At 44.7% G+C, this 20911-nt stretch overlaps 1 protein-coding gene across 20 annotated transcripts in view; it reads left to right on the top strand.

The window, feature by feature from the left end:
• Window positions 1–442: 442 nt before the first annotated feature.
• 4E-T (eIF4E-Transporter) overlaps window positions 443–20911 on the top strand; it is a 191698-nt gene continuing 171229 nt past the window's right edge. Inside the window, exons 1-3 of one of the 20 annotated variants that reach the window (XM_017611872.1) lie at window positions 443–968; window positions 4556–4664; window positions 4751–5610. In XM_017611872.1, coding sequence (XP_017467361.1) covers window positions 4803–5610 — 808 coding nt within the window. In that variant the 5' untranslated portion in view covers window positions 443–968; window positions 4556–4664; window positions 4751–4802. The other 19 variants (XM_017611865.1, XM_017611862.1, XM_017611867.1 and 16 more) reach the window with 19 other exon arrangements.

The following is a 20911-nucleotide window of genomic DNA, read 5'->3' on the forward strand; positions in this document are numbered from 1 at the left end:
ACATTGAACAGGTAGTATCAGTAGAGCAGCAGATTTGATTTATTTTCAAATTATTTGGTCTCGAAAATGTCAAATATTTTTAATTTTTTCTCACCAAAATTCTGAATTGTTAAAATCCATTTGCATGTGACACCTTTTTCCATACAAAACAAGCGATTGAATAGCAGCTTTTGGAACGTTCGCCCAACTAAACAGCACAACCGCTGATTACTGGCCCTTATAAAGGATGGATTAATGCTTCGAGAACCAAACAAATTTACTAGGAAAGAAAGTTGCATCAATTTTTATATTTTCCAATTTCAATTTTTTATTTTTTATAATTTTTTGTATTTCACATGGCACGCTTTGATTTAGAAGAAAAAATTCAGAACAGTTGTTGACACTTTCGATACCAGAAGCAACAACAAAATACACGCAAATGTTGTTTTTGCTCTACTGATACTACCTGTTTAATGTGCCTTGGTACCAACTTTTTCAGGATTTGGGTACCGACAATTCAGCACATCACTAATTGGTTGGTAATTCGACAATTCGGCTGCTGTTTGTTTGTTGCTTTATTCTTAAAGATTTGACAAAATCGAATTGTTTTGGTAATTTAAATTATTGCAACAAAGTGTGTGAGAGAAATAACTCGTGACGACGCCAAGGGATTCATAAACTTTACATACGTGTTGCTTCTAAGTGCATTTGTGGAAAGTCCGTAGTTTGATTCCAATACGCCTAATAAAGTGATTAATCTGACATGTTGGCGCATATAAAATACTACTAGGAAAAAGCATATAGTTATTGCAATTTGCAATTACATGAAAAAAACAGTGAACCATATTTCAGCAGCTGAATTTGCTAATGGTTTTGTGTGCAGACTGCTATCGCGGCCATTGTATTTATAAAATTTCGAGATGCCAGCTATTCAAGAAAAAAGTTTTACGATGTGTGACATCTGATGAGTGAATCATAGCTGAAAAAAAGTGGAATGTTTTTCTAATAACAAAAATTCATATTTTCATAAAAAATGTGATAAAACATATGACGTAAAAATTGCAGTGATAAAACAAATGAGAAAGCTTTAGTATGCTAAACCGGTAGTACGGGATTAAGGGGGTGCTAATAGTTGTCTGTAAAGTTTCAAAGCGTGGAACCTTATAGTTTTTCAGTAATTTCTTGTTAAAGTGTAAATTGAACAAACTTGTATTGTACTATTTCACAATATTTAATGTACTTTACACTAATTTTTCTCGTCATTTGCACTCAATATATGCGCAGTTAGAGTGCGCACGACCAAACAAATAAATACTTCTATATATTTCATTTTTTTTTTTTATAAAAAAGCATTGCTGTTAAATTATTATGACAGTACATGCAGAATATTTGCAAATGACAGCAGGAATGTGTTGCCACATCAAAAAACCAAACGTGAAAAGTAAGATCAAAAGAAAAGACGATTAAAAGAAAAATACGATAAGGTTATTTTTTTCAGTTTAAAATAAATATGGGGGATTATGGTGTTAGAGAACACCTTTCTGCGTAGGCGGCCTTCGGCCGAGCCTAGGGATTATATCCCTCACTACGTAGAATTCTCCTTTCTGTGTTGCAAATGAAATGGGGCTGAACACATTTGTAGAGAACGCCTTAGGCCGCGCTTAAGGATTATAACCCTCACTACGTAGAACTCTCCATTCTGTGTTTCCAAACAAAAGGGGATGAAATCCTTTTGAAAGCGCGGAACCTTATAGTTTTAAAGTAATTTTTATTACAGTTTGTAGTTTTAACCAACTTGTATGGGACTATTTTACAACATGTAATGCACTTTCCGCTAAATTTACACGTTATTTACACTCAATATATGTGCAGTTAGAGTGTGCATGATGAAACAAATAAATACTTTTAGCATATTACAGCTTTTTATGAAAAATTGATTGTTATTTAATTATTATGAGAGGACATGCAGAATATGTGCAAATGGCAGCACTACTGTGTACGCCTGGGTTACCAATCTAAAGCCCACCCAAACAAATATGACGGGCAAAATCATGGATCTGTTTTGAGTCAGTAGATGTTTATTTACTAAATAGAATAACAAAATAATTTTCCTAGCGGTACTTATTTTTATAAACAAAATAGTTTGGTTTCACAACTTAAGGCCTGTATGCAGTTCTCAAGAAAAGCTAAAATTCCATACAAAATGACGTACAAGAAATGGCTAAGAAATTTTCTTAAGTCAAATTTCCTTCAGGCAGTACGCAGTTCTTAAGAAATTTGCTACGCTTTTTACTACAGTTTTCTAAAGTTTTTTGTGAAAAAAGAGCACAAGGCAACCCAGCTTTGCAACAGAAATATATGCCCGTTCCATTATTTCTTGAGGAAAGAGTGAGGCAACAGGCTGTGAAGTATCGAAAATGTCAAAATTCCTTGGACACACACACGAAATAATGGCAAATTTTTCTTGACGGATTTCTTGAAGGCCCGTTTACATACAACTTTGGCGTTGCGTTGGCGTTGGCGTCGCTTCGACAGCTGACTATGAATACATGCATTTATATGATAGTCTCCATATAACCAAAGTTGGGCAACGCCAACGCCAACACAACGCAGAAAGATGGCCAACTCTCAACTTTTCGCGTGCGTCGTTCGTCAGCTGTTCTAAATAATCAAAATTATGTGATTTAATTTTCATTTTTAATCAAATCCGGGCAAGAAATATAGTTTTTAATGCAATTATTGATGTAATTTTTTTATTTATCTGCCGCTAGTGTGTTAATTTAGTAACCAAAGTATTCTCTGCTACGCGTTCATTGTAGCAAGCACGGGCGTTACTCGCGCTGCTGTCAAAGCGACGCCAGCGCCAACGCAACGCCAAAGTTGTATGTGGACGGGTTTCAACGCAGTTCTTAAGAAATTTGCTACGCTTTTTAGTACAGTTTTCAAAAGTTTTTTGTGAAAAAAGAGCACAAGGCAACCCAGGTTTGCAACAGAAATATATGCCCGTTCCATTATTTCTTGAGGAAAGAGTGAGGCAACAGGCTGTGAAGTATCAAAAATGTCAAAATTCCTTGGATACACACACGAAATAATGGCAAATTTTTCTTGACCGATTTCTTGGGAGCTGCATACCAGCCTTTACGCGTAAAAGCACATTTAGCGCATTTAGCTCTAAATGCTACTCTAAGGGCCGGTTACTCAATGTCTGGTTAACACTAATCTCCGTTTATACATAGTTATCGACGTTACCGACTCCCTGTTGTATGCACGGAGTCGAAGACTTCGATAATGATGTTTAACCGCAGATTAGTGTTAACCGGACATTGAGTAACCGGCCCTAATTGTAAATTTATCCATAAAAAATTCATCACCTAAATGCAACTCCATTTTTGCATCAAGAATCTAAATGCTAAAAGCAACCCTGTGATCTTCCAAAATTTCCACGATTCGAACATGGTTTAAAAAAAAGTGGCAACATTGCTTTTTCGAGTATACATTTGCTATCTGCGTTTCAGTGATCGCCGATCGAGATTTCTTTTATTTTGCATTACATATTTGGATAAAGAAAAGTTAAGCAAATTCAACATCGATTAGATGCTGATAGAAATCTGGATCAATTTGTGATCAATTCTGTTTAGTTTGTTTCCTAATTAAGTAAGGAAATTTTAATTGACAGCACCAACAAATGAATATATACACAAACAAATGTTCGGTATGGTTAAAACAATTCAAGTTTTTGTATTGAATCTTTGGTTTAAAATTTTTTTTTTCCTTTTCAGTAGGGTAAGTAAGGTAGTAAAGAAGAGACTGGAACCCGGTTGTTTGTCAAAAGCATACGATTTCGAACTCGCGTAAATGTACATTTGCTAAATGCTATAGCATGAACGATCTTCGAAAACATATGTTCGAAAGTGCTCAATGTTGCATTTTAAATGCAGCAAAAACACTGCATTACTTAGCATGCGTCTTCAAACGGGAATGCCTTTGTATTATATCATTTTTGACTTGAACCGTGTAAAACCGTCATAATGAATAGTCGTTTTATATAAAGGATTATGAGTATATGGCAACGCTATCTTTTATGCACTTCCAAAATGTATATGTATAGGTGGTCCACCTCGATTTGTTTCGTTTCATACATCGCTTTTACTTTTTATGTTAGTGGTATTTAAGATATGTGGTTTAGTTAGAAAAATAGTATTTTTTTGTTTATACAATCCTGGCATAGGAAGATATTAAATTACAGTTACATATTGTAAGTGATACGTAGCATATAGCAATTTTTTGTTGATTATTATGTGAACTTATATATGGATGTGTAACCTCTATTACTTCATTCGGGATTTCAATATATTTGTTTGAAAGCAAAGTAAGCTTTTTATACATATACTTCTATACTGCTAAATAATGAAATAATGAGAAATATTGAAATAGGCTCGTACGACCTATCAGGTGTGCAGCGTCAAATATAAAGTTCATACATTGATAAGTTTGATTTTCTGCGTTTATGTCTCAATCGATTTTAATTTTTTTCAATAATCAAGGAAATTGTTAATCTCCTTAAGTAATTCTATAGCTTAAATTCTGCGTTAAAAGTGCAACCAAATTCATATCGCCAATTGAACAAAATGTTCAGACTAAGTAGAAATTGGTGTAAGGAATAAGAAACCAGATTTGTGAACGAAGTAATTATCATTTTGCTAATCAATTATGATATAAAAATAGTAAACAACAAAAACAGTTGACAATTAATTTTTTTTCAAATAAACAGTACTTCAGAAAGTAAGATATCATTTGAACGTGCTTAAAATAATAATCTGGAGATGAATGCATCATCAACCACGCCGTTGGATACGGCTGTTAACAAACATGGGTCTTTTAAAGGCTTTAATTACCCGCTAGCTGAATCTAATTATACTGGGAATTCTAGCAGCTTGGCTTCCAAATGTGATAAATTTAAGCGTTACAGTAGGACAAAGCTTTTTGATCTTCGCAATGATTCATATTCTCGTCGCCGTCCTGAAAAAAATCTTCAAGCTGAATTGCAATCCCTTGGTATATGGAAGTTTAATTCCGGTGCGAACGTATATCAAAATGGTGTTAGCCCAAGCAGCGAAGCGGCTATTGTTTCTAGCTTAAGTGGCGGTAGTCACTCTGTACAAGTGTCATCTACTCATTTGCGATCACAGCGCTCTCCTTCAAGACGTGATCAAAATACGGCAGTAAACATAAATTCATCATCTCAGCATAACTTATCTCATCATAGCCTTCATAAGTCTTACATTGATCACCGCAGCATTTCCTCGTCACATCTCATGCCAGCATTTGCAAAGAGACGAATAGCGGCTTCTTCAACCACAACAAGTAATGCAACCGGAATGGTTTCTCAAAATTTACCTGGCAGTGGAAATTCGTCGTATGGCCCCAACTCTCCGGTTGATACCCGGTCACAAACACCTACGGATGTTAAGGATGGCATATTGTGTACCAGTATTTCTGCGGGAAACAATGGCCATATCAGGCAACGTACTAAAGACAAATTATACGAATACCGTCATTCTGCAAGTGCTGGAAGTTCCAATGTTGGAGATGATCCAAACATATTAATTTCTCCGCAACGTAAAGTATTGGGTAAGTTCAACATATTTTAAGTTATTTAGCATTACGACTGCAAATTACTTCCAGCGCCAGTTTTTGGTAGTAGTGCATCTGGCGGAAGATGGCCAAAACTCATTCAAAAAGTCGGAAGGGGTATCAATCGACGCGTTTTAAGGCCAATAATAATAATCCGAAAGCGGAAATGGTATTTGTGAACTTCATGGTCCACAACGAAACTCACGGCATCTCCTTTATTCTACTGTTGTTTATTCTGCAAGGTGTTGCAAATATATTACTTTTAGAAAAGGTTTTAATTAGAGATGCCAATAACAATAAGTTGCCAGCTTGCACAATTTAGATGAAATATTAGGAAAAAAATTAAAATTGTTTGGGAAATACACGAAAACAGAATCATTTGTATAGCCGGACATAAATAAATATGCGAAATGTTCATACGTTCGATGAAAATTGTGCAAAAGAAAATTAACAAACGCAACTTGAGTTGGGTTTTCTTGCATAGGGCAATTTGGTCGGGTTACACATGAAGCGGCTTACCAAATTCTTTAAATTTCCGTCTATAATCTTTCAGCACTTTAAACGCGATGGTACAAAAAGTGAAAATAGATGGCTGAAATTTTGTATCTGCATAAAGAAAAAACACTGTTGCCTACAAAACAACTAAACTATGAAGGGCCCTTAAACTCGCACTGAAAAACTGGTCAGTAGTTTAAACATAGTTTAAATTTAAACTGAGTTTAACTAAACTTCGTTTAAACTGAGATTAAACTAACACTGAAAAACTGGCCCTAAATGTGAAAAATTTTAAGTTTTTTACAATTAAAGAGATTAAATTAAATTTAGATTGCGTTTCTATTTATGTAATTCTGTTTGTAAGTACTTGATTTTTACATAACATTTCTTTTGCTTCTGTAGGCGCCCTTCGGACCCGATTAGGGATCATAACTTTTACTACGTATAATTTTCGTTCCTGTGTTGTCGGAGCAGAGTAGCATAACTTCCTTCCGCGTAGGCGTCCATCGGCGGGGCTTAGGGATCATAAGCCTTACCTCGCATTCGCATAATTCTCCTTTCTGCGTTCCCTGAGAAGACTGGCATAACTTCTTTCTGCGTAGGCGGCCTATAGCCGCGCCTAGGTATCATAACCCTTACTACGCGGAATTCTCCTTTCTGTGTTGCCGGAGAAGAGAGCCAAAACTTCTCTCTGCAGAGGCGGCCTTTGGTCGCGCTTAGGGATGTTGTCGTTGTTGTAGCGGCTACAACAACCCCACCACATTCCCACGACCGCCGGTTCTACGTACCGGAATGACTCGGGTTTTACCCGACCAAGGGCTGTTGTTTCGGCGATCTAACCCCGTTTAGGTCGGCGAAGTATCTCAGAAGTTGTTCGTCCATAGGGCTACATTCACTACGTATTCTTCTACTCAGGGCTGACATCGAGGCAAACCCAGGGCCAGAAACCTACACCTGCTGTGTATGCCGGAGACGACTACACCACAACTCCACCTCTGTCAAGTGTAAATTAAATTTAAACTAAGTAATACCTGCGAGGGGTGGAGTCACTTTAGAGGACTACGGACGCATCGACAGTGGACCACGTCGTACGTGGCCCCCTGTTGCTCAAACAGAGCAGCCTCCACGGCTAACCACAGTCCGCCCGAGCAGCCCCACACACTCACACAGCAGCCTCACACAGTCACCACAACACAACAACATAATAACACCACAGACCGTACCACAGCCACTACAGACCACATAACACACACAACCGCACCACCACCCACACGCCGCCGCCAACAACTCCTGGTTCCCCCTACAATCTGCACGGTATGTCAGACCAGGATATTCCGTAATGTGACATCAGTCAAGTGCAACACCTGCCTTGGCTGGTGCCACTTTAGGGCATGCTCAGGTCTGCGTACCACGCGAGATTGGACTGGGAACTTCGAGAGCCCGTGTTGCGCTGCTCGGTCGCAGATCCCAACTGCGACGCCTCCCGCCACCACCACAGGGCGGCAACCATCACGGCAGCGCACACAGCCAACGGCGGTAAGAACACACACATCACTTACACCCCACATCACGACACGTCTCCCGAACCACATGAAGCTCCTTCAATTTAACTGTAACGGGCTACAGAGCAAGATTGAGGAGATAACCGTCTTCATGTGTCGGCATGGTATATTGATAGCTGCGGTCCAAGAGACGAAGTTGCACAGCAATTCAACTTTGTTGAATTGCGCCGGGTATAACCTGCACCGTCGAGATCGCGAGCGAGATAATGGTGGTGGCTTAGCGTTCATCACGCACCACACCGTGCAGTATCGTCTTATCGAAGCAGACATCGACCGGAGGGATACCACCCTAGAATGTCAGGGCATCGCTATCCGGTCAGGCGATGTTGAGCTCGAAATATATAACATATACATACCCCCTGTCACCTGCTGCCCGACAGGATATCACCCTGATATAGGTGCGCTCCTCAGAGGTGAAACCCGTATGGTAGTAGGTGACTTTAATGCGCACCACGATCTTTGGCACTCAAGCCAGTCAAATGATCCTAGGGGAATAGACTTGGCTGAGCAGATAGACGATTCGACATTCTGCACAATGAACGACGACGCACCCACCAGGATTATGGGTAACTGCAGTAGCTCGCCGGACATCAACATAGTCAGCGCTGGTCTGATAAACAGCATAGCATGGCGACCTATGCTGACTTTAGCATCAGACCACCTACCCATTGTCATCTCGATAGATAAACCAACCGACTTTGCCTCCGCCAAACACCGGACCTATATCAACTTTAAGCTGATTGGAAAGGTTACGCGGAGTTTACCGAAAACACCTTCACAGCGCTCCTCACACCAACCGACGTCCATCTCGGTGAACGTAAGTTCGGCAGGGCTGTCACTGCTGCTGCAGCTCGCTTCATACCGGCAGGATGTATAACGGACCTACGTCCAAACTTCCCTGCCGAAGCGGCTGTTCTAGCCGATGAGCGTGATAGCCTTCGTCAGGCCGATCCCGGTGATCCCCGTATCAGGGATCTCAACGCGGAGATTCGGCAACTAGTAAACGTACATAAGCGGAAGAAGTGGGAGGAGCATCTGAAGACCTGCTGGTGTGAGCAAGCATTGGTCAACCGTGAGGTCGCTGTCCAATCCGACGAAGCACGACGACAGAGTCGAAATTTCCTTCGGCGACCATGCTTCGTCGGACCGGGAGCGATGCGCGAGCTATTTTAGACGGCAGTTCATACTGCATCCCCCGGTGGACAAAGCCAAGCGTCGAGTGACCAGAAGGCTGCACAAACTGCCAACAACCTGTGCCCCCCTTGCTTTCACTTGCGGTGAAGTTCAGGTGGCCATCGGGAAGGCGAAAGCCTTCAGCTGATGCTGAAAAATTCGGGTCCTGCTGGGGTAGCGTACCTAACGGAGGTCCTTAACTTGTCTATGGCCACTCTCATCATAGCAGACATCTGGAAGGGTAAAATTTCACTTTTTAAAATTAATAAATTTAAAGGAAATCAATGAAGTATTAAAATAAAATATTCACGAATTTTACCTCCACTAAATGAATAAACTCCAGAAAATCCCCTTCCATGTTGTTTATATGCTAGATGTTAACCGATCTGGCGGGGTTGTTGTTGTTGTTGTAGCGGCTACAACAACCCCGCCCAAGTCGGTTGGTATCTCAGTCGTTGTCGTCAAGTTCCACTAACGGCAGCCCTAGGAAGCGTGCAGCTTCTGCGGGGTTTGTCCACAAAGGCGTTAGGGTTGTCGGGTTTTCCGGGCATATGAAGAGATGTTTCGAGTCACGGGGTTTCTCTGCATGCCGGACACTCATTTGGCACATCAGCGTCTAGTTTGCTCAGGTATGAGTTTAACCTGCTGCAGTAGCCAGAGCGAAGTTGGGCTATTGTGGTTCTAGTCTCCCGACGCAGATGAAGCTCCGTCTCGTCAATGTGTGGAGGTTGTGTGTCTAGAACGTTATTCGCAGGTCTGGAGTCTAAATAGCTCGAGACTGACTCCCTGTGAATGCCGCTCAGGGCCTGCCGATAAGCTGACGGGTGCAGAGGTTGTTTAATGAACCTCTGAACTTCGTCCGTCAGTTCGTAGAGTTGCCTCCTGACATGCCTGGGCGAGGACTCTTCTGCACGAAGTTGTCTATTTGGTTGACCACGTTTATGGCTCGCAACAAGAAACTGCTTGCAGAGTATTGTGTTGTGCTCCTTTATCGGGCGCATTTTCGCCTCGTCGTGAAGGTGGTGTTCTGGCGACATCAGAAGGCATCCAGTTGCTGTCCGTAGTGCGGTGTTTGCTTCGTCTGCACCTCCGTCCTACCACACTGGTGCTGCGTAATTTAAAACCGGCCGGCCTATTGCCTTGTATGTTGCGCAGAGAAGGAGAGCAGACTGTCGAAGGTCATTCACCGTCGGAATTGGTGTATCATGGACGTGAATTCCCAGCGGTAGCCTAAACTCCTTCGTCCAGGTGGTGAACAAGGTCCCAGAGGATTTTGTAGGGGTGAGGGTTAGGCTCCTTGCAGAAGAAGCGAGCAAGCTCGGAGACATACCCGTTTACTTTCGAACACAAGTCATCAATTCCATTCCCAGTCGCCATGACAATCGAGACTCCCTCTGGTGGTTGAGGGAGCTTTGATGTGTAAAAGTTAAACATTAGTGGGGAAAGGACATCACCCTGTGGAACCCCCTGTTTTATTTTTTTGAGTTTGTTCGATTAGTCTCTAAACATTACCGACGAGTGTCGACACCTCAGATAATTCGCCGACTACCGTTTGAGCCTCTGTGGGAGAGAGGAGGCCTCTATATCTTCTAGTAGCGTGGGTGGCTGACGGTGTCAAACGCCTGTAACGGCTGTTAAATACTTTGTAAATTGTTTTAAATTCAAATTTTTAAAAGAGAAGAAGCAGGTTTCGAAAGCTACTGCCAAGAAAATGTAAAATATTTTTCCAGAATAAAAAGAAACTTTAAACAATCATCATTAAAAATTTTAAGAAATTTTCTTTCTTAATAATTAGTAATTAATTAATAATTGGTGACCCCGGCATAGGACAAACTCTTTCGAGAATGGCCAGTCAAATAGACAGCTGCTTGCAGAGGAGCCCTCGCCGAGGCACGTCAGGAGGCATCTATATGAACTGACGGACGAAGTCCAGATGTTCATTAAGCACCCTCTGGACCCGTCAGCTTACAGACAGGCCCTGAACGGCATTCACAGGGACGCAGTCTCGAGTTATGTAGACCCTAGACCTGTGAATGCCGTTATATGCACACAAACACCGGATATTGACGCGACGGAGCTCCATCTACCTCGGGAGACCAGAACAACAATAGCCCAACTTCGCTCTGGCTACTGCAGCAGACCAAACTCCTACCTGAGTAGGCTAAATGCGGATGTGCCGAACGAATGTCCGGCATGCGGAGAGACCCCACATGACTCGAAATATCTCTTCGCATGCCCGGAAAACCCGACAACCCTAACGGCCTTGTCCCGGTGGACAAACCCCGCAGAAGCTGCACGCTTCCTAGGGCTGCCGTTAGTGGAACTTGACGACAACGACTGAGATACCAACCGACTTGGGCGGGGTTGTTGTAGCCGCTCCAACAACAACAACAACCTCGCCAGATCGGTTAACATCTAGCATATAGCCAACATGGAAGGGGATTTTCTGGAGTTTATTCATTTAGTGGAGGTAAAATTCGTGAATATTTTATTTTAATACTTCATTGATTTCCTTTAAATTTATTAATTTTAAAAAGTGAAATTTGTATAGTTTGGCTTTAAAATTTCAATAATTCGTTGTCGTCAAGCTCCACTAACGGCAGCCCTAAGAAGCGTGCCACCTCAATAGGATCGGTCCACAGGGACAAAGGCGTTAGGGTTGTCGGGTTTTCCGGGCATATGAAGAGATGTTTCGAGTCATGGGGTGTCTCTGCATGCCGGACACTCATTTGGCACATCAGCGTCTAGTTTGCTCAGGTATGAGTTTAACCTGCTGCAGTAGCCAGAGCGAAGCTGGGCTATTGTGGTTCTAGTCTCCCGACGCAGATGAAGCTCCGTCTCGTCAATGTGTGGAGGTTGTGTGTCTAGAACGTCATTCGCAGGTCTGGAGTCTAAATAGCTCGAGACTGACTCCCTGTGAATGCCGCTCAGGGCCTGCCGATAAGCTGACGGGTGCGGAGGTTGTTTAATGAACCTCTGAACTTCATCCGTCAGTTCGTAGAGTTGCCTCCTGACATGCCTGGGCTAGGACTCTTCTGCACGCAGTTGTCTATTTGGTTGACCACGTTTATGGCTCCCAACAAGAAACTGCTTGCAGAGCATTGTGTTGTGCTCCTTTATCGGGCGCATTTTCGCCTCGTCGTGAAGGTTGTGTTCTGGCGACATCAGAAGGCATCCAGTTGCTGTCCGTAGTGCGGTGTTTGCTTCGTCTGCACCTCCGTCCTACCACACTGGTGCTGCGTAATTTAAAACCGGCCGGCCTATTGCCTTGTATGTTGCGCAGAGAAGGAGAGCAGACTGTCGAAGGTCCATTCCCAGTCGCCATGACAATCGAGACTCCCTCTGGTGGTTGAGGGAGCTTTGATGTGTAAAAGTTAAACATTAGTGGGGAAAGGACATCAACCTGTGGAACCCCCTGTTTTATTTTTTTGAGTTTGCTCGATTAGTCTCTAAATATTACCGACGAGTGTCGACCACTCAGATAATTCGCCGACTACCGTTTGAGCCTCTGTGGGAGAGAGGAGGCCTCTATATCTTCTAGTAGCGTGGAGTGGCCGACGGTGTTCAACGCCTGTAACGGCTGTTAAATACTTTGTAAATTGTTTTAAATTCAAATTTTTAAAAGAGAAGAAGCAGGTTTCGAAAGCTACTGGCAAGAAAATGTAAAATATTTTTCCAGAATAAAAAGAAACTTTAAACAATCATCATTAAAAATTTTAAGAAATTTTCTTTCTTAATAATTAGTAGATAATTAATAATTGGTGACCCCGGCATAGGACAAACTCTTTCGAGAATGGCCAGTCAAATAGACAGCTGCTTGCAGAGGAGCCCTCGCCGAGGCACGTCAGGAGGCATCTATATGAACTGACGGACGAAGTCCAGATGTTCATTAAGCACCCTCTGGACCCGTCAGCTTACAGACAGGCCCTGAACGGCATTCACAGGGACGCAGTCTTGAGTTATGTAGACTCTAGACCGGTGAATGCCGTTATATGCACACAAACACCGGTCATTGACGCGACGGAGCTCCATCTGCCTCGGGAGACCAGAATAACAACCCCAACTTCGCTCTGGCTACTGCAGCAGACTAAACTCCTACCTGAGTAGGCTAAATGCGGATGTGCCGAACGAATGTCCGGCATGCGGAGAGACCCCTCACGACTCGAAACATCTCTTCGCATGCCCGGAAAACCCCACAACCTTAACGGCGTCGTCCCTGTGGACCGACCCCATAGAGGTTGCACGCTTCTTGGGGCTGCCGTTAGTGGAACTCGACGACAAAGACTGAGATATCAACCGATCTGGGCGGGGTTGTTGTAGCCGCCACACAACAACAACAACAAAAAACTCACATCTTTAAGCGGATTTGTTTAATATTTGCAAATCGGTTCACTGTAAATAGTTCGCCTGGCTACAAGGCAATGCAACATCTCTAAGAGGAACTAATACCTATTGGAAGGATATTTAACATTGGCATCAGTTCCAATTGAAACCCCAAAGCGACATCTAAGTTCACAGGCGACATCCAAGTTTACAAGCGACATCCAGATGCTAGAAGTCAACGACATCCATCCTTTTAGAGGTCGAGTTTGGAGGTTTAGAGGTTAGTTTATTTTGTGATTGCTCTCTTTTTATTTTATGCCATTACCGCGAAGTCCGATTATTACTAGAAATAGGAATTTAATTAATTTTCAACAACCAATTATGGCCCTACCGGTAGAACAAAATCAAAATTTACCAACCCCTCCCCAAATTGAAAATGTCAGCACCCCAAGTTTTAAATTACCTTATTTTTATAATAAATACCCAATACACCAATGGTTTGTTTTCGCGGAAACTCAATTTGGTAACGAAAATATTAACAACGAAAATTCCAAGTATGAATATCTTATAATAGCTCTATCACAGGATTTGACCTCCACATTTCGTTTCCATGACAGTCGTGTCTACGTAACCGGAACGACCCAGATTTATATTTGGCCAAGGACTGTCACTCCAGCAACACTCCCCAAAAACTCTTTGGGGACCTTGTACGCTGCTACAAAAACAACAACAACCGCCACAGTTTTTGATGTTATACAAACTATTAATGATAATTGGAATTGATAATGAAAGAAATTCTCTTAGTGAATCCCAACGCTTGGAGTCTCGCCTTGCAGATCTTGACACATGCGATAGAAAACTATCGGAATTTTACCGTACACTTAAACAAACTGCGGGACAGTCAGACTCTATTCCAGACAAACTCATTACCCAACTTTGGATTCGTAAACTTCCAACACAAATACAAGTTTCCCTCACAACATTACCTAATCCAGACATCAAAACACTATTAAACATGGCAGATTCAATTTATGAAATTATTATTATTATGAGTAGATAGACGATTCGATATTCTGCACAATGAACGACGACGCACCCTCCAGGATTATGGGCAGCTACTGCAGCTCGCCAGACATAACAATAGTCAGCGCTGGTCTGATAAACAGCATATCTGGCATCAGACCATCTGCCCATAGTCATCTCGATCGATAAACCAACCGACTTTGCTTCCTATATCAACTTCTCTAAAGCTGATTAGAAAGGCTTCGCGGAATTTGCTGAAAACACCTTCGCTGCTCTCCCCACACCAACCGACGTCCACCTTGGTGAACGTAAGTTCCGCAGGGCTGTCACCGCTGCTGCAGCTTGTTTCGTACCGGCAGGATGTATTACAGACCCACGTCCAAGGCCGATGAGCGTGACAGCCTTCGTCAGGTCGATCCTGGAGATCCCCGTATCAGGGATCTCAACGCGGAAATTCGGCACCTAGTGAACGTACATAAGCGGAAAAAGTGGGAAGAGCATCTGAAGACCTGTAACTTCACCTCTGGTGTGAGTAAGCTTTGGTCAACCGTGAGGCCACTGTCCAATCCGACGAATGCTTCGTCGGACCCAGAGCGATGCGCGAGCTATTTTTGGCGGCAGTTCATACTGCATCCTCCGGTGGACAAAACTAAGTGTCGAGTGACCAGAAGGCTGCACAAACTGCCAACAACTTTGTGCTCCCCTTGCTTTCACTTGCGGTGAAGTTCAGGTGGCCATCGGGAAGGCGAAAGCCTCCACTGCCATGGGTCCCGACGGAATATGCATTCTAATGCTGAAAAATTTGGGTCCTGCGGGAGTAGCGTGCCTAACGGAGGTCCTCACTCCTCCATCCCAGACATCTGGAAGGTGGGGAGAGTGGTCCCTCTGCACAAACCGGGGAAACCCGCCAACAAAGGAGATTCGTATCGACCGATAACACTCCTTTCCCCGGTAGCGAAGACACTTGAGGCCCTGCTGCTTCCGTATTTCACGAACCACCTGACCTCAGCGAAGCATCCGCATGGTTTCCGTAAAGTGCACAGTACAACACCAGCACTTAACGACATAAACAGTCACATTCCCACGACAGCCGGTTCTACGCACCGGAATGACTCGGGTTTCACCCGACCAAGGGCTGTTGTTTCGGCGATCTAACCCCGTTTAGGTCGGCGAAGTATCTCAGAAGTTGTTCGTCCATAGGGCTACATTCACTACGTATTCTTCTACTCAGGGCTGGCATCGAGTCAAACCCAGGGCCAGAAACCTACACCTGCTGTGTATGCCGGAGACGATTACACCACAACTCCACCTCAGTCAAGTGTAATGCCTGCGAGGGGTGGAGTCACCTCAGAGTCTGCTCGGGACTACGGACACATAGACAGTGGACCACGTCGTACGTGGCCCCCTGTTGCTCAAACAGAGCAGCCTCCACGGCTAACCACAGTCCGCCCGAGCAGCCTCACACACTCACACAGCAGCCTCACACAGTCACCACAACACAACAACATAATAACACCACAGACCGTACCACAGCCACTACAGACCACATAACACACACAACCGCACCACCACCCACACGCCGCCGCCAACAACTCCTGGTTCCCCCTACAATCTGCACGGTATGTCAGACCAGGATATTCCGTAATGTGACATCAGTCAAGTGCAACACCTGCCTTGGCTGGTGCCACTTTAGGGCATGCTCAGGTCTGCGTACCACGCGAGATTGGACTGGGAACTTCGAGGGCCCGTGTTGCGCTGCTCGGTCGCAGACCTCAATTGCGACGCCTCCCGCCACCACCACAGGGCGGCAACCATCACAGCAGCGCACACAGCCAACGGCGGTAAGAACACACACATCACTTACACCCCACATCACGACACGTCTCCCGAACCACATGAAGCTCCTTCAATTTAACTGTAACGGGCTACAGAGAAAGATTGAGGAGATAACCGTCTTCATGTGTCGGCATGGTATATTGATAGCTGCGGTCCAAGAGACGAAGTTGCACAGCGGCTACAACAACCCCGCCCAGATCGGTTGATATCTCAGTCGTTGTCGTCGAGTTCCACTAACGGCAGCCCCAAGAAGCGTGCCACCTCAATAGGATCGGTCCACAGGGACAAAGGCGTTAAGGTTGTGTGCGACCTGGACGAAGGAGGTCAGGCTACCGCTGGGAATTCACGTCCATGATACACCAATTCCGACGGTGAATGACCTTCGACAGTCTGCTCTCCTTCTCTGCGCAACATACAAGGCAATAGGCCGGCCGGTTTTAAATTACGCAGCACCAGTGTGGTAGGACGGAGGTGCAGACGAAGCAAACACCGCACTACGGACAGCAACTGGATGCCTTCTGATGTCGCCAGAACACAACCTTCACGACGAGGCGAAAATGCGCCCGATAAAGGAGCACAACACAATGCTCTGCAAGCAGTTTCTTGTTGGGAGCCATAAACGTGGTCAACCAAATAGACAACTGCGTGCAGAAGAGTCCTAGCCCAGGCATGTCAGGAGGCAACTCTACGAACTGACGGATGAAGTTCAGAGGTTCATTAAACAACCTCCGCACCCGTCAGCTTATCGGCAGGCCCTGAGCGGCATTCACAGGGAGTCAGTCTCGAGCTATTTAGACTCCAGACCTGCGAATGACGTTCTAGACACACAACCTCCACACATTGACGAGACGGAGCTTCATCTGCGTCGGGAGACTAGAACCACAATAGCCCAGCTTCGCTCTGGCTACTGCAGCAGGTTAAACTCATACCTGAGCAAACTAGACGCTGATGTGCCAAATGAGTGTCCGGCATGCAGAGACACCCCATGACTCGAAACATCTCTTCATATGCCCGGAAAACCCGACAACCCTAACGCCTTTGTCCCTGTGGACCGATCCTATTGAGGTGGCACGCTTCTTAGGGCTGCCGTTAGTGGAGCTTGACGACAACGAATTATTGAAATTTTAAAGCCAAACTATACAAATTTCACTTTTTAAAATTAATAAATTTAAAGGAAATCAATGAAGTATTAAAATAAAATATTCACGAATTTTACCTCCACTAAATGAATAAACTCCAGAAAATCCCCTTCCATGTTGTCTATATGCTAGATGTTAACCGATCTGGCGGGGTTGTTGTTGTTGTTGTAGCGGCTACAACAACCCCGCCCAAGTCGGTTGGTATCTCAGTCGTTGTCGTCAAGTTCCACTAACGGCAGCCCTAGGAAGCGTGCAGCTTCTGCGGGGTTTGTCCACCGGGACAAGGCCGTTAGGGTTGTCGGGTTTTCCGGGCATGCGAAGAGATATTTCGAGTCATGTGGGGTCTCTCCGCATGCCGGACATTCGTTCGGCACATCCGCATTTAGCCTACTCAGGTAGGAGTTTGGTCTGCTGCAGTAGCCAGAGCGAAGTTGGGCTATTGTTGTTCTGGTCTCCCGAGGTAGATGGAGCTCCGTCGCGTCAATATCCGGTGTTTGTGTGCATATAACGGCATTCACAGGTCTAGGGTCTACATAACTCGAGACTGCGTCCCTGTGAATGCCGTTCAGGGCCTGTCTGTAAGCTGACGGGTCCAGAGGGTGCTTAATGAACATCTGGACTTCGTCCGTCAGTTCATATAGATGCCTCCTGACGTGCCTCGGCGAGGGCTCCTCTGCAAGCAGCTGTCTATTTGACTGGCCATTCTCGAAAGAGTTTGTCCTATGCCGGGGTCACCAATTATTAATTAATTACTAATTATTAAGAAAGAAAATTTCTTAAAATTTTTAATGATGATTGTTTAAAGTTTCTTTTTATTCTGGAAAAATATTTTACATTTTCTTGGCAGTAGCTTTCGAAACCTGCTTCTTCTCTTTTAAAAATTTGAATTTAAAACAATTTACAAAGTATTTAACAGCCGTTACAGGCGTTTGACACCGTCAGCCACCCACGCTACTAGAAGATATAGAGGCCTCCTCTCTCCCACAGAGGCTCAAACGGTAGTCGGCGAATTATCTGAGGTGTCGACACTCGTCGGTAATGTTTAGAGACTAATCGAACAAACTCAAAAAAATAAAACAGGGGGTTCCACAGGGTGATGTCCTTTCCCCACTAATGTTTAACTTTTACACATCAAAGCTCCCTCAACCACCAGAGGGAGTCTCGATTGTCATGGCGACTGGGAATGGAATTGATGACTTGTGTTCGAAAGTAAACGGGTATGTCTCCGAGCTTGCTCGCTTCTTCTGCAAGGAGCCTAACCCTCACCCCTACAAAATCCTCTGGGACCTTGTTCACCACCTGGACGAAGGAGTTTAGGCTACCGCTGGGAATTCACGTCCATGATACACCAATTCCGACGGTGAATGACCTTCGACAGTCTGCTCTCCTTCTCTGCGCAACATACAAGGCAATAGGCCGGCCGGTTTTAAATTACGCAGCACCAGTGTGGTAGGACGGAGTCGATGAAGGTGCAGACGAAGCAAACACCGCACTACGGACAGCAACTGGATGCCTTCTGATGTCGCCAGAACACCACCTTCACGATGAGGCGAAAATGCGCCCGATAAAGGAGCACAACACAATACTCTGCAAGCAGTTTCTTGTTGGGAGCCTTAAACGTGGTCAACCAAATAGACAACTTCGTGCAGAAGAGTCCTCGCCCAGGCATGTCAGGAGGCAACTCTACGAACTGACGGACGAAGTTCAGAGGTTCATTAAACAACCTCTGCACCCGTCAGCTTATCGGCAGGCCCTGAGCGGCATTCACAGGGAGTCAGTCTCGAGCTATTTAGACTCCAGACCTGCGAATGACGTTCTAGACACACAACCTCCACACATTGACGAGACGGAGCTTCATCTGCGTCGGGAGACTAGAACCACAATAGCCCAACTTCGCTCTGGCTACTGCAGCAGGTTAAACTCATACCTGAGCAAACTAGACGCTGATGTGCCAAATGAGTGTCCGGCATGCAGAGACACCCCATGACTCGAAACATCCCTTCATATGCCCGGAAAACCTTTGTCCCTGTGGACCGATCCTATTGAGGTGGCACGCTTCTTAGGGCTGCCGTTAGTGGAGCTTGACGACAACGACTTATTGAAATTTTAAAGCCAAACTATACAAATTTCACTTTATAAAATTAATAAATTTAAAGGAAATCAATGAAGTATTAAAATAAAATATTCACGAATTTTACCTCCACTAAATGAATAAACTCCAGAAAATCCCCTTCCATGTTGGCTATATGCTAGATGTTAACCGATCTGGCGAGGTTGTTGTTGTTGTTGGAGCGGCTACAACAACCCCGCCCAAGTCGGTTGGTATCTCAGTCGTTGTCGTCAAGTTCCACTAACGGCAGCCCTAGGAAGCGTGCAGCTTCTGCGGGGTTTGTCCACAGGGACAAGTTCTGTGCCGTTAGGGTTGTCGGGTTTTCCGGGCATGCGAAGAGATGTTTCGAGTCATGTGGGTCTCTCCGCATGCCGGACACTCATTTGGCCCATCCTCATTCAATCTACTCAGGTAGGAGTTTAACCTGCTGCAGTAGCCGGAGCGAATTTGTGCTAGTGTCGTTCGCGTCTCCCGAGGCAGATGAAGATCCGTCTCGTCTGTGTCTAGAGCCTACATAACTCGAGACTGACTCCCTGTGAATGCCGTTCAGGGCCAGTCGGTAAGCTGTCGGGTCCAGAGGTTGCCTGATGAACCTCTGGACTTTGTCCGTCAGTTCATATGGATGCCTCCTGACGTGCCTAAGTGAGAGCTCCTCTGCAAGCAGCTGTCTGTTTGGGTGGCCACTTCTGCTTGCAGAGCATGATTTTGTGCTCCTTTACGGGAAGCATTTGCGTCTCGCCGTGAAGATGGTGTTCGGGCGACATCAGGAGGCATCCTGTCGCTGTCCTGAGTGCGGTGCTCTGTGCAGTCTGTAGCTTCGTCCACTGCGTCCTACTAGTCCCTGGCGACCACACTGGCGCTGCGTAGTTCAAAACCGGCCGGCCTATTACCTTGTATGTTGCCAGCAACGTTTCTTTGTCTTTGCCCCAAGTACTGCCGGCTAGCGACTTGAGGACCTTGTTGCGGCTCTGTACTTAATTGACAATAGCGGTTGCGTACGCAGAGAAGGAGAGCAGGCTGTCAAATGTTACTCCGAGTATTTTGGGGTTATTCACCGTCGGAATTGGTGTGTCATCGACGTGAATTCCCAGGGGTAGCCTGACCTCCTTCGTCCAGGTTGTGAACAGGGTCGCAAAGGATTTCGTAAGGGAAAGGGCTAGACACCTTGCAGTGAAGAAGCGAGAAAGTTCGGAGAGATACCCGTTTACTTTCGAACACAGGTCATCAATTCCATTCCCAGTCGCCATGATCGAGCAATCGTCGGCATAAGAGACAATCGAGACTCCCTCTGGTGGTTGAGGGAGCTTTGAAATGTAAAAGTTAAACAGTAGCGGGGAAAGGACACCACCCTGTGGAACCCCCTGTTTTATTTTCCTGTTTACTCGTTTTGGCTCTAAACATTACCGACGAATGTCGACCACTCAGATAATTTGCCGACCACCGTTTGAGCCTCTGTGGGAGAGAGGAGGCCTCTATATCTTCTAGTAGCGTGGATTGGCAGACGGTGTCAAACGCCTTTGACAAGTCCAACTCTACTAGAATCGTTTTCTCACAGGGACGGTTTCGGTTAAGGCCACGAGTTATCTGAGTGTTTATGGTGTTAAGTGCTGTTGTTGTGCTGTGCACTTTACGGAAAC

The sequence above is a fragment of the Rhagoletis zephyria genome, unplaced genomic scaffold (assembly GCF_001687245.7).
Source record: "Rhagoletis zephyria isolate East Lansing unplaced genomic scaffold, Rhagoletis_zephyria_1.1 Rzeph_scaffold_00471, whole genome shotgun sequence".
Taxonomy (NCBI): Eukaryota; Metazoa; Arthropoda; class Insecta; order Diptera; family Tephritidae; genus Rhagoletis; species Rhagoletis zephyria.